We start from the raw sequence: 14441 nt of genomic DNA on the forward strand, positions 1-14441 counted from the left end.
GTAGTTCTTTGAAGAGAAAAATATCAACAAAGTATTAAGAATTTCTTCCTTAAGTATATGCGCACATTTTAAAATAAAAAAATACATTGGTTATCGCGACAAATTTAAAGTTACAAAAGAAAATATGGTTTTCTCTGAATTATACGTAGTTTTGTGAATATATTGCAGTGCTTTGAGTGATGAATAATCACTTAAATCACATTGATAGCTTTATTCCACTCGTGTGGGCTAATCACCATCAAAAAAGTTCTGCTCGAACATAAAAATCCTACGAAATTTATAACGACTTGCTCCGGGTTTTTTAGTACTAGAAATTAGAATTTTGATCAGAGAAAATTTTCAAAACATGTATACTCATCCAGAGATCCTGAAAAATTCATTGCTAAAAAAAATTGTGAAATCGGACTTGTAACGGCCTAGATATAGAAGGTTAAAATTAGCGTTCCAACTTTTTTCGAGGCATAGACGTTCGTGTAAGTGAAAAATAGCATCGACGCAGGCGTGTTAATAAGAGTCCGTTTAATAGGAATTCGTTTAGTAAGAGACTCGACTGTATTGGCAATTTTATCCACATCATCCGAAAAACAGGAAAATTGGTCAGATATCGTGAAAATCGTGCCGCGGCTGTTGAGCCTGGCTCGTTGCATAACGCCTCACGGTGTCAAAATTTCGATTACAGTATAGTTCCGATTTTATCACGCCCTTTTTCAAAAATGCTTTTAAATATTCTACAATATCTACGCGCAATTTCAATATTTCTAACGCTGCAAAACGCGCCTTCAACATTCATCTTTAGGAAGAGGGGAAACACTTGCTCTCAAATGTAACAGCAAATGAATGGAAAATGAAGAACTAGTGCGCGGAGGCCGTGATAAAATCGGAACATTACTGTATTATCGAACATTCATGTACCTCGGATTTTTCTTCGAAAATGATTAGTATTTGGGCTGTGTATTCATAATCGGAAAACTAGAAAATATTTCATCGGCGAAAATTTTTCCATACATTTTGTATGGAACGTTTTTTGGGCTAAAATAATAATTATTGATTTATAGAATGGAAAATAGCCAAAAACTCATCTAATTCAAATTTTCCCCGATAGAATATTTTCAAATTTTGCATTTATACATTATAGCCGAAATTCTAACATTCTGTGAATAAAAATCCGAGGTAATACATGAAAGTTCGATAATAATCAAAATTTTGACACCGTGCACCTTCCAGGACGACAGTGACCAGCAGGCATGAGAGTCTATCACCTTGTCGCAGAACCTGGTGGGATTCGAACAAACCAGACAGATCGCCCGAGACCCTTACACAGTTTTGTATAACGTCCATCGTCGCTTTAATCAGTCTAGTGAGCTTCCCGGAGAAGCCGATGGCTTTTCATAGCTCTTTGCGGTCGATATGTACTGTCATACGTCGCCTTGAAGTGATAAAAATGTGTTGCTTTGGGAAACCTGGTATATTCGTGGTATTCTTGGAGGATTTTTCGAACGGTGAAGATCTAATCCGTTATCGACTGGGCATCCACAAAGCCGGCTTGATAACTTCCCACAAACTCCTTCACTTTAGGTGAAAGACGACGGAGGAATGATCTGGGATAGCACTTTGTTAGGCCTCCATGTCTGTGCTCTCCACACCATACAGGTGCTCATCGAAGTGCTGCTTCTCCCTTTCGATCACCTCTTGTCCATCTGTCAGGAGATCCCACGTTCTTGTCCCTGCATATTTTGCCTCGTGGCACGAAGCCGTTGCGGGGTGCGTTTGATAGAACTGCGTTCCCTTGCACTCCGCTTCATTCAGGTGCGCTTTTTCTCCCGAAAGAGACTGATCTGCTGTCTCCGCTTCGGTTTGTATCGTTCTACGTTCTGCTGGGTTCCCTGCTGCAGCATTACCGCGCGCGCTGCATTCTTCTCCTCCAAACCGTCGTTCCACGTATATCCGATGTTGCTCTCGGCTGCGTTGTTGGTGACTGCTTTTACTGTATTCCAACAGTCCACTAGAGCGGCCACATCGAACTCATCCGAACAGCGATTCCTTGAAATTCTGTTGGTATGCTGAGGTTGCTACAGTTGCTCAAAGTTGTACCGTGGTGGTCGCCGGTACCGAACAATGTTGGGACGTAAATTGGAGAGCGCAGAAGGTGGAAGCGTAGACACGGTGCTCCCCAGACCGTTATTATAAAATAAAAATCTCCATGCAATCGGTGCCCACCAATCGTTTTCTATGACTATCCTGCATGTCTGGGCAAAATTTGAAAAAATCGTAGGGTTCATTTTTTATTAAGGCGTAAAGCCATATATTCAAAGTAAAAATCAAAATATTTATGTGATCAGCCGTGGAGCGCAGAGAGCACGATGGGCGGATAAGGTGGAGCGTGACTTGGCGAGCATCGGGCGCGACCAAGGATGGAGAGCGGCAGCCACGATCCGTGTATTATGGAGAAATATTGTTGATTCAGTTTTATCTTGAATTTGATGTAATACTAAATAAATGAATGAATGTGATCAGCCATTTTTTAACGATTTTGATTAAATATTTTCACGAAGAATCGTTTTGTGTTAGTTTTGAGTAGTGTCAATCATAGACTGATTCCTACCAACATGTGAAAAGGGCGGAACAACCATTGTACGTCATAGCTTCTTTCCCCAGACAACCAGGAATCGCATAAGGATGCACGCTGTACATCGTATAAAGGATTATTTTAAGTCACTATCGCATATCTGTACGGCTGAGGGACAATTTTCATCGCATATAATGTTATTTTTTTTTTGACTTTTTGCGATTTATCTGATAAAATCATATAAGAGTGCAAATTAACTTTTATTATGTATGGCTAAATCGTAATAGACGATATTCTGATGTTTTATTGCGACGAACTTTACTCATTCGCAAAAAAGTTCGAGCGAACTCGCAAAGTGTCAATAGAATCCGCATAATTAAGTACTGAGATGGTTATACAACTTCGCTTGGTACTTTCCTTATTATGTCAGTTTATATCGCATTGGTGTATAAACTGAATCGCATAGAAGTAAAAATAAACTCGTTAAAATGTGCATACAAACTCGCATAAGCTAGAATCGTTAACGTTGGCATATTGCGATGTGAATCGTGATAACAATGATAGAGGTGCTCTTGGGGTGCCAAAAAGCTACAAGAAAGTGAGCAGTTATCATTATGGTGACAAATCAAGTTATAAAGTCATCATTTTTGTTTTGTTGATCTGATATAATTAACAATGGGTTTGCTAGCAATAGAGGGGTAGTGATAACTGTGCGGGAAATAAAGCTTCGTCATATTGAGCTCCAAATAGCCTGCCGAACGGCTTTGGGACAGAAGGTCGAAGGACAAATGGCCGAAGGACAAAAGGTCGAATGGACAAAAGGTCGAATGGACAAAAGGTCGAATGGACAAAAGGTCGAATGGACAAAAGGTCGAATGGACAAAAGGTCGAATGGACAAAAGGTCGAATGGACAAAAGGTCGAATGGACAAAAGGTCGAATGGACAAAAGGTCGAATGGACAAAAGGTCGAATGGACAAAAGGTCGAATGGACAAAAGGTCGAATGGACAAAAGGTCGAATGGACAAAAGGTCGAATGGACATAAGGTCGAAGGGACAAAAGGTCGAATGGGACAAAAGGTCGAATTTTAGTAGACCAATTTACCAGCTGGTATTTCTCGCTTATAAGACAAACATTTTTGAGAAGTCTTTGTTGCCGCTCATTGAAAAAAACATTGTAGTGCTGTTATAGAAAATATATGCATTTCAGTCACTAACATTTCCATAGGAAATTTTTCCTTCTTTTGTTTGTAGGCTGTTCTTTCAAGTTCTGTTAATGTAGTATTTGTTTAACCTTCCGTAACTCGCGCGGTTGACTACCTGCATCAGCACCACGCTAATGCTGAGTACAAAAAGCGAGATTTTTTCAACGTGTTGTACAAAATACAACAGCGCGATCGCTCGTAGGTTAATGGCAATTTAGTTTAGTTTTTTTTTTCATGAATTTTTTCTTCAAAAATTTATAGGCTGTTCTTTTAACTTTTGTTAGTGAAATAATTATTGACTCCTTAGGGACTTATTTTTCAATCAGAAATTTTGCCTTCTTCTTTTCAATATCTGTTCTTTCTAACTGTACTGCAGAAACATTCATTAACTGCTTGTGCTTAGTGATCATCCCCTCTTGTATTGATAGGTAGGTCCTAATAATTATACTGTATAAGTAAACAATTTCATTTTGTTTGCTCATACAGGCGTTACGCCAAAAATTGAGAATTTTCGATCCCCCTCTCCCTGTCCTATACTAACTATATTGCTTGTTACACTTTTGCAAACCGCCCTCCCCCTATAATCGTGACGTACTTCATGGATCACCCCTATAATAATTTATAGACTGCTTGACTTTATTTAATCGCATTAATGATTGGAATTTCAAATGAGAATATTCCGATCTATGATTTATCCTTCTTCAACCCATAGGCTGTTCTTTCAAGGAATCAGAGATAGCATGCTCCTCAGTGCGAAACGTGTGAAGAGAAAACATACACTCTACACACGACTTTCAACGAGAGCGAGGGTGAACTACGCAACTTTTTTCACACACAAATCACCCCCTCACCCTCAAAATGAGTGCTCAAACAAATGTTACCTCAAACATGTTTTTTTCAGTTTCTGCGTGCACATTTTGTGCGCGCAGAAAATGTGCACACAAAAATTCGTGTTGAGTGCGCACTCAGTCGTGCTTCCAGTGCAATACTGTGTGTACCACAGGAGTATAAAAGTACTTGCTTGTCTAAGATATCACATAAATCACAGACAAATAGATGTGACACTAACGAAATTTCCATCTCATATATCTCATGATCCTGATTACTTAGAAAGTTGGTGTCTTCGGCAAAGTTGTTTGACTGGTCAAGGATTAACCGATGATAAGATTTAAGATTCAAAAATCCACCGCTACGCAGTGCTAGTAAGCTAAAAATTTTGTTTTTCATAAATATCAGGAAAATTTGCCAAAAAATGCAACTAGCGCCGCGTAGCTGTTGAAACTTGAACCAAACGGTAATTATTCTGAAAGCCCTTGATCTACCAAACCATATTGCCGAAGACACCATCTTTCTACAAAATGAGGATGCTGAGATATGCGAAATTTAAAATTTGTTTGATCTCTAGCGCCGCCTAGTGGTAGAATTTTAAATCTTAAGTCTCGGATACTTATTCAAAACGACGTATCAACATAGGATTTGCATGTATTATACGTCGTTTTGAAAAAGTATCCGAGAAGTCTTATTATCGGTTAGCCCTTGACCAGCCAAACAACTTTGCCGAAGACACCAACTCTCTAAGTAATCAGGATCATGAAATATATGAGATTGAAATTTCGCTAGTGTCACATCTACTTGTCTGTGATTTATGTGATATCTTAGACAAGTAGATGCAACACTGACAAAATTTCCATCCCATATATCTCAGGAACCTGATTACTTAGAGAGTTGGTTTCTTCGGCAAAGTTGTTCAGCTGATTAAGGGCTTTCAGAATATGGGCCGTGTGATTTGTGATTTCACTGCTAGGCGGCGCTAAATAGCGTACAAATTTTACATTTCACATATCTCAGCATTCTGATTCTTTAGAAAAATGGTGCCTTCAGTAAAATTGTTTGGTAGATCAAGGGCTTTCAGGATAATTATCGTTTGGTTCGAGTTAATGCAGCTAGGTGGCACTAGTTGCAATTTTTGGCAAATTTTCCTGATATATATGAAAAAAAATTTGTTAGCTCACTAGCACCACCTGTTGGTGGAATTTGGAACCAAAATATTCATCAACTGTAAGTCCTTGACCAGCTTAAGACGTCTGCTTGTCTCTGATACCACAGGATTTGATACCCCTTAGCGGGTTTTGGACTTACTGGCATGCTTTCGGTTCACCAAATGCTCAAACAACACTGACCCCTTTAAACACACTGCGTGTGCACTGAGTTCTGTTTTTTTTTTCTGCAGAAATTGCGCACTGGGATTATGATCTGCGGGCTCTCATTGCTCTCACGCAGCACTCTAATCACCCGCACAAAAACTCTGCGTGAGAGAAATTATGTATATTTTATTGTGCGTTTTTTTCTCTTTCTCTTTTGTAAGGTAAATGAAACTGAGAAGTTCAGTGAAATATGAGCGTAAATGGGCACAGTTTCTGCGTGACATGCCATGCAAGGAATATTATTTTCCATATTTAACCTTAACTTAACATTACTTTTCATCATTTATGGGCATCTATTTCGAATTGCAATGCGGTAAAAATTGCTGCATATAAGCTATTGCAAGTTTTAGAAGACACTTTCCTATTTTCCAATAATGATTGTTTTGAAGTTGTTGAATAATTTTGCTATCACTCGTTCTATTTTTTAATCGTCGTTTTTCTGTCGAATTCTGATCACTTTTTCATGTCTTCCAATTTGTCTTTAGTCTATTTAACCTCTTTACCCTTTTAGACCTTTTGTCCATTCGACCTTTTGTCCCTTCGACCTTTTGTCCCATTCGACCTTTTGTCCCATTCGACCTTTTGTCCATTCGACCTTTTGTCCATTCGACCTTTTGTCCATTCGACCTTTTGTCCATTCGACCTTTTGTCCATTCGACCTTTTGCCCATTCGACCTTTTGTCCATTCGACCTTTTGTCCCATTCGACCTTTTGTCCATTCGACCTTTTGTCCATTCGACCTTTTGTCCATTCGACCTTTTGTCCATTCGACCTTTTGTCCATTCGACCTTTTGTCCATTCGACCTTTTGTCCATTCGACCTTTTGTCCATTCGACCTTTTGTCCATTCGACCTTTTGTCCATTCGACCTTTTGTCCATTCGACCTTTTGTCCATTCGACCTTTTGTCCATTCGACCTTTTGTCCTTCGACCTTTTGTCCTTCGACCTTATGTCATTCGACCTTTTGTCATAGATTCTGCCGAACACGTATAACGCAGGGAAATCAAGTGCATTCCAACAAATACTGAGGTGAGTTAGAATGTCATGACAATTAGCCTGTGTGTTTCATAAGTAGTGTTTGGTGTTAAGTGTGAAGTGTGGCTCGATAATCCAAAGGTTATTAGTTCGATACTAAGGTGACAAGTATTTATTTTTCGAATATTATAAAGTCGTATGAGATGCCATATAACGTCGTAATAGTGCACACCGTGCATCGCATAAGATATCGCTTCAAGTCATGTAACGTTATTATTTTTCCGTCAATGCACATATAGCGCCTCCACTTCTGTACGCATAAAGCATTTTTACTGCATCTTATGCGATGTAACTTTACCGCATAAAAGTACGTATAACAAGAACATAAACTTCATTATACGTGCAAATCGGTTGTCTGGGTCGTCCCTGCTAGGCGTATTTCAATTCATTTATGACAACATATACCGTTATCAGATACAGGGGAGTCTGCTCTACCTGTTACTGATCGAAGATTGCAGAAATTTGCAATGATTGTTACGCCATTTTCAAATACTAGTCTAGAGATGAAAATGTGCTTATTTGAGTGTTGGAATATGGATAAGTGAGTACTATTACGTGAATATTACAATAAATTCTGAACATCTATGTTAGTTTCAACTAAGAATAAAGATATCTATGTACCCAATACATGATAAAAGTGATGAGGAAATTTAAAAAGAATTTCAGAGGTTATAATAGAAATTGTAGAAAAAAGTAAGAGCCATGAAATTTAATCCATACAAGTTCGTATTCAGACATGAACGAAACACAAAAAAAATATTCAAGTATGAGGCAGAGCGAAGCTCAACAAAATATCTTATTCATTCAAAGGAATGGGTTTAAGAATATTTACTACAAAATATCAATCGTTTTTCCAGTGTTTTATGTCTCTCGAGTCTAATAACATTATTCCTTCTCAAGAGTTGATAAAGTGATATCCATCACAATGTTTGGACATTCTAGTGCAAAGCACATGTTTTGCAAGACGAGATCTGGGGCCTGAATCCCACTTTTATTGTAAAGGACAGGAAAGTGAGCCATTTCGACTAGAAATCTTATTGGACTAAAAGCTAGTTACAACAGATAAAAAGTAATGTTCAGAAAACCATGTCATTACATCTGATACATTTATACAAAAAAAAATTAAAATCAACCATCTGAATTTTGAAAATATTGTGTGGACAAAAGGTAAGGGATGGCCACCGATTGACTCCTTTCTTGTTGTTATCATTTATTCTCACTTCTTACAAAAAAATAAACAAAATGGACAGCGCCAGTTGAAATGAGCTGCGAAAATTATTGAAAAAATTACTCACATAAGATATGCAGATGTTTCTGTAAAAAATAGATTATATCCAGCTTTTTACGCTAGCACGAGGGGTGATTCGAATATGACGTTTCTTGCCGACGACCAAATTTCAGTTCAATGCTATCTTAGTAGACTGCTACAGCGCTTGAAAATTGAAGCGTTTTACCGCAGACGAATCAAAATTTGCTCTTCTTTGACTGGCGCTTTTCAACCCAAAGCGGTAGCAATATGCCTTCATTGGCTAACATGCATCAGAAGCAAGTGGGAGCGGGAGCAATAAAAAATATGAGTGAGAGTGAGGGACGACGATTTAGCGCCGTGCGGCTCTCTGAATCTCTCTCTTCGTCGGTGTATACGGCAATGAATATACTTGATTTTTATCTCGTTATTACAGTGCAAATGACATTAACTCGAATTAAATCGATTATAATAGTCACGTCCATCATTCTCTTATGGACAAATTGATTGTTTTTACAAGTTTTGAGCAAAACATAAATCCACTGAATCATTTACGCATCTTCAGCCTCACCGCAGCAAGTGAGAAATAATCGTTACCAGTCGATATGCTTCACCAGCCAACCGACCGATGAGGAATAGTGGTCGCGATTGGTTCGGTTTCTCTTTGCTCCCTGTGCGTGTCCGTTCGTAGGGGTGGTTGGCGCTGATGACTGATCGTACCATTCATATTCACTGAATTTCAAGCACTGGACTGCTAGGATAGTTTGTTGATTGAAGTGTCAACATTTTTCACTTGTTTCGTTTCACACCAACAGCAATCCTCAGGATATTTTGAAATGGTGTTACAAATTTATTTATTCTGTTGGAGAAATTAATCTAGCTTTATTTTTTTAGGTCACCTGCACAATGATTTAACGCACATTGATTGGAAATATGTTGGCACATCCCTTTTACACTCTCGAATCTCATTGAATCAATCTGGTCAACACTTTCCTGCACTATCCAGCTTTCTATTTGGCGGTGCATAATGAATAAGAGCCTAAACTAATGTTTTACGATGATGATATCAAATAGAACAGAATGCCATAAGTTGGAATAAAAATGTTGTGTATGATTTGGGAATGTTTGATTCGGTAGCCATTGGTTCATGTTTGTAACGAATAAATTAATTCTAGGTCAAGGGAATAAAACTAATTCTTCTGACAATAAAAACACACGGGTTATTCTTTATGATTAGAGCATTTTGTTTAAATTAAGTTTTTGTAGCCGAGTACAATAGGTTGCCAAAACTAAAATCGTATTTTTGTTATTGGAGATTGAACTTGGGAAGTCATAACGTTGAATACGGCGAGCTTTGAACCACAGTGCACGAACATTCATAGAACTGTCCTGGGTAAATTCAGCTATTTCGAGTCCTCAGACTTCCGTTTTTTGCGATAAAGCTTCTTGACCTAAAACGAATTAAAAACTAGATAAATTTCTTCGGCAAAATACACAAGTAACACCATTTTGAAATACGCTGTGGATCATGGGATCACTGTTGATGCAAATCAAGTGAAAAATTTTGACAACTAAATCAACAAACTCCTAAAACAGTCTACTAGGACAGCATTGAACTGAATTTTGGTCGTCGGCAAGAAACGTCATATTCGAATCACCCCTCGCGTTAGCGTAAAAAGCTGGATATATACAGACTTGCTTCGGTATTAGAGTCTTTTTTTTTTGCTATACATGTCCACATACTGTCAGAAATTCTGCATTTATCTTACTAATACGCTTAAAACCGCTTACTATTCTGCGTAATTGAACCTAATAGGTACTCAACGTCATTGAATTTGAGGGGACTGCGTTTCGTTTCACTTCAACGATTTAATGTTCTCAAATATACCATGGCATGGCATCTTCTCCCAATTAAAATAAAGATTCTGCGGCCAATCAGTTCCGAACAAAGCACCTTGTGTTTATCGAATTAGTTGATAAAAGAGAAGACAAATCGCTGTCAGGAGGCACTTGTGGTGTGATGATCATGTTTTCTGTGGTCTTCACTGCAACGCGGTTTCCAGTGTGAGTATTGTTATTTCTAATACACTACATTCATATTCAAGATATTATGTTTTATAAATACAATATATACTTGATTAAATGTAATTGCCATTCGAAATTTATAAATTATCACATATTGGTGTTCCTGATTTTATACTGAATTTATTCGATTTTCAATTCTTGTGCAAATAAAACTAGTATGTTAAGGGATTAAAACAATTCAAACTCTTCTTCTACGCTAGCAAGATGCGATTTGCTCCGGATGAGCTGCAGTGAAACCTTTTATTCAATCCTTACCCTGTCAATCCCTCAAAATATGACCTTCTAACCTCAAACTGCCACGAGTACCGCGGCTTCCTCTCATTACTAACAGATATGATTAAAAAGTTATTATCGTGTGTATATTGTATAAATTAAGTTCAAAAAAGATCTTCGGCTCCGTAAAGCGTTATACGCGATTGAGCCCCAAATAAATTGACTAGATAAAAAAAACTCTTCTTCCTTTTATTCTCTTCATGTACTTTTTTTGTTTATTAACATTCATGATTTTCTTATCGTATTTGAACTTAAGAAGTTACAAACATTATTGAAATATTTTCATACATATAAATTCACATTTTTTTATGTCAACTAACAAAAATGTTCACATTTGCTTCAAAAAGTTCTACAAAAACTATGCTAAACATATCTAATACTCAGTGTTGTGCATTATCACCATCATAACACAAAAAAAGCCGCAACATCAACATTGTCCTTCTTCCTCCATCAACGCTACAGCCGGCCGTCTCTATGTTGCTAACGAACACATTCGAGACGAACGCATTGATACGGTGGCTGCTGCCGCCACGCTCTTTCTTTGCAAAACTCCTGAGCAGCCGAACGCTTGTTAAGTTTGAAGGATTCATCATTGAAAGAATCGTCATCATTGAAAATTTGAAAGCAGTTTTCTCGTACAAACCTTAAATTTTCGCAGTGAAAATGTATTCACTGTTATGTGAGTGCAGAATGGAGTACAGTGAATACTTTTTCAATGCAAACATTTATGTTTTGAGCAAGAAAACTGCTTTCGAATTTTCAATGATGACGATTATGTAAATGACAAATCCTTCAACTTTAACAGTCGTTCCGACGCAGAGCTATGTCACTCACTTCTGGGTGACTGTCATCCTAAAGGGCCAGGATGAAGGTCAATTTTTTTTTTCTTTATTAAAGAGGCTTTCAGCCAGACGCTGGTTCACCTCTCTCGTCTGAAAGTCAATTAAATTTTGTTAAGTAGTCGCAATGACACAGCAAACACAAACATAGCACGCCCTATGAATATGAATGCAAGGCGTAGAACAAAAACTCGCTTCGGTGTTTCATCGTGTGGTTCGAAAACACGAGACGGTCACTGCTGTTGGATGTGATTGACTCTGCATTGACCGAGCGTTGGCTTGAGTGGCTTTTGCGTGAATCGATTATGTATTGATGGACTGCGTTTGTCGTATGAAGTTGTGGCTAGAGCGATTGTCGTTCGACATTAACCATTTTGAAACTGCACAACCCTGCTACTACTCAATGCAATACAATTCTTCTTGAAAATATTTCATCAAAATCGTTTAAAAATGGCTGACTACATAAATATTTTGATTTTTTTCTTTGAATATACGCCCATTTTAAAGGCCTAATTCAAAAATGAGCCCTACGATTTTTTTCAAATTTTGCCCAGACATGCAGTCATAGAAAACGAATGGTGCGCACCGATTGAATGGAGATTTTTGTTTTATAATAACGGTCTGGGGAGTACCGTGCGTAGAAGATCAATGGAGCGCCATCAAGGACGCCTTCAGCGCCTCCGGCGAGAATAATTTGGGTGAGCCACGCACCCGGAGAAAGCAGTGGATCACAGATGATACCTGGAAGAAGTTAGAGGAGCGAAGGAACGCCAAAGCCGCGATAAAGCGAGCGTAAACACGAGGAGCCAAAGCCGTAGCCCGTCAGCGCTAGTCGGCTCTCAAGAAGGAAGTGAAATGCTCATGTGGCCTCACAATCGGATCTCCAGCGTGGAACTCCATCGTCGATGTCATCAAAAGCCGATAGCGACAGAAATTCGGGAGCGAAAGTGGAAGTGGGTCGGCCACACTCTACGCAGGGGCGGAAACGAAATCTGCAAGCAAGCGTTAGATTGGAAACTAGCAGGACATCGCAGCAGAGGCAGACCCAGCCGACGCAGCCTCAACAACGAAATCAAGCAAGTCTACAGAAATCTGACCTGGTCACAAGTCAAGGCGATGACTGGCAATCGCCCAGGATGGAAATCTTTCAATTCGGCCCTCTGCACCACCATGGGTGTCCCGGACTGAAAGTAAGTAAGTTGTTTGACCATCATCGAATAGTGGTCAAATTCGGTGTTAGCGCTACGATAGATGTTGGAGAAGTGCCGTTCGTGTATCAGAACGTGGTCGAAACGTCGTCTTCCGGTATTTGTACAAAAACAAGGCTCATTAATCCCCTCTCTTGCAAATATTTTCACTTCAAACAACCGGCCGCTGTGGTCATCGCTTTGCACTTGTAAGCAGAAGCCTTAAACAACTTAATTTACGAATGAACAAATATGTATTCACCACTGACTGGCTGTATCGTTTTCCTCAGATGGCGTCTGATAACGTTAATAAGTTACAGTGAACATGCACTTGAAAAAGAGAAACAGGGAAAAGAGGGTAGTAATATTGACAATAATTATCGTTAGCTTAGAATACATGTATGAATAAAAGCCTATGAAACCCGCAAGCGATTATATGGGAAGAAACGCCCCATATTCACACATTCACACATTTAGGATGAATCCTGAACAGAACAGTGTTATTTTTTTGGACAAGTTCTGCGAATATATTAGTTTTACATGTGTTATTTCTTTCCGTATTTTTGCGTAATAGATAAAAAAGCATCGTTCTATATAAATGTAGGATTGTTCTCAACCATTGGCATTTGATATCACAATTATCACACAGTAAGATGATACCATTTGTGCTCGTAGTTTTTGCTTTGCTGCAACTATCCTCGCAGCAGGAAGTTCCAGGCGTACTGCAGAAAAGAAACCAACCAGGAGCAAAACGCACAGCTTTATCCAGCAACGAGGAGACATGCGAGGGAACGCGGTATTTTTCGACATGTGGCAACTGTGATGCTGTGAACGTGTGCTTAGGTGAAAACGTGGATTGGCGTTTCTGTCGGCAGCTGAGCGCCGACAAGCCCTATTGCAACAACGGAGAATGCTCGGCTATTCCCAGTTACAATGGGCAATGTCCTCCCAGCTTGTACTGTACTGGATCTGGATACTATCCAGGTGAGTAAGAGGTTATATGCATGGAAATATACTTATCAATAATCGAGTTGTTTCCCACAGACCCCAACAGCTGCGACATCTACCATTTCTGCGAGGAAAAGTACACCACGTCATCCGTGTACAAGTGTCCCAACAATTACGTATTCAACCCGGAAACAAATTTTTGTAAACGGAAACAGCAAGAAAGCGACTGCATGAAAGTGGAGTGCTCACCGGAAGTAATATTCTCCGCTTACGGAACCAGCAAACGATTCTTCGGATATTGTAGATACAGCTCTGGACCATATCCATACGATAAGGAGGTTCATAGGTGTCCCGAAGGAACGGAATTCAACGGGAAGAGTTGCGCTTTCCAGTGCCCTGCCGAAGGACGGTTCGCCGACACCTCGAATGAGAGAGGCTACTACGAATGCTACTACTCGGACAATGAAAAATTGGTGGCCGTCTTCCGAATGTGTCCAGCCGACAAAGTATACAGTACGAAAGTGTCCACGTGCATTCAACAAGTTACAACTACACCCGTAACGACTGCTGGTTCATGATTTGGATAATGCTATCATTGAATATAATAAATGATTCAATTTTCAATATAACTGAATGTACTTAGTCTTAATTGTGTTAAATAAATCCGAAATTCATTCTTAAGAGGCGTTCATATTTACCTTACCTTACCAATCAGGCTTAGGCCGGGGTGGCCTCTGCTGTACATAGTAGTCGTCTCCGTTCCACTCGGTCCATGGCTGTTTGTCTCAAGTTCCGCACTCTGCATAGGATCCGCAGATCGTCCTCCACTTGGTCGACCCACCTAGCTCGCTGCG

At 39.2% G+C, this 14441-nt stretch overlaps 1 protein-coding gene across 1 annotated transcript; it reads left to right on the forward strand.

Annotated features, from left to right (window-relative positions):
* The first annotated feature begins 13090 nt into the window (after positions 1-13090).
* On the forward strand, positions 13091-14221 carry LOC109417369 (uncharacterized). The gene is made up of 2 exons (XM_019691470.3): positions 13091-13623; positions 13684-14221. The coding sequence occupies exons 1-2, from the start codon at positions 13293-13295 to the stop codon at positions 14163-14165; spliced, it is 813 nt and encodes a 270-aa protein (XP_019547015.2). The 5' UTR covers positions 13091-13292; the 3' UTR covers positions 14166-14221.
* Positions 14222-14441: the final 220 nt, after the last annotated feature.

The sequence above is a fragment of the Aedes albopictus genome, chromosome 3 (assembly GCF_035046485.1).
Source record: "Aedes albopictus strain Foshan chromosome 3, AalbF5, whole genome shotgun sequence".
In the NCBI taxonomy this organism is placed as follows: Eukaryota; Metazoa; Arthropoda; class Insecta; order Diptera; family Culicidae; genus Aedes; species Aedes albopictus.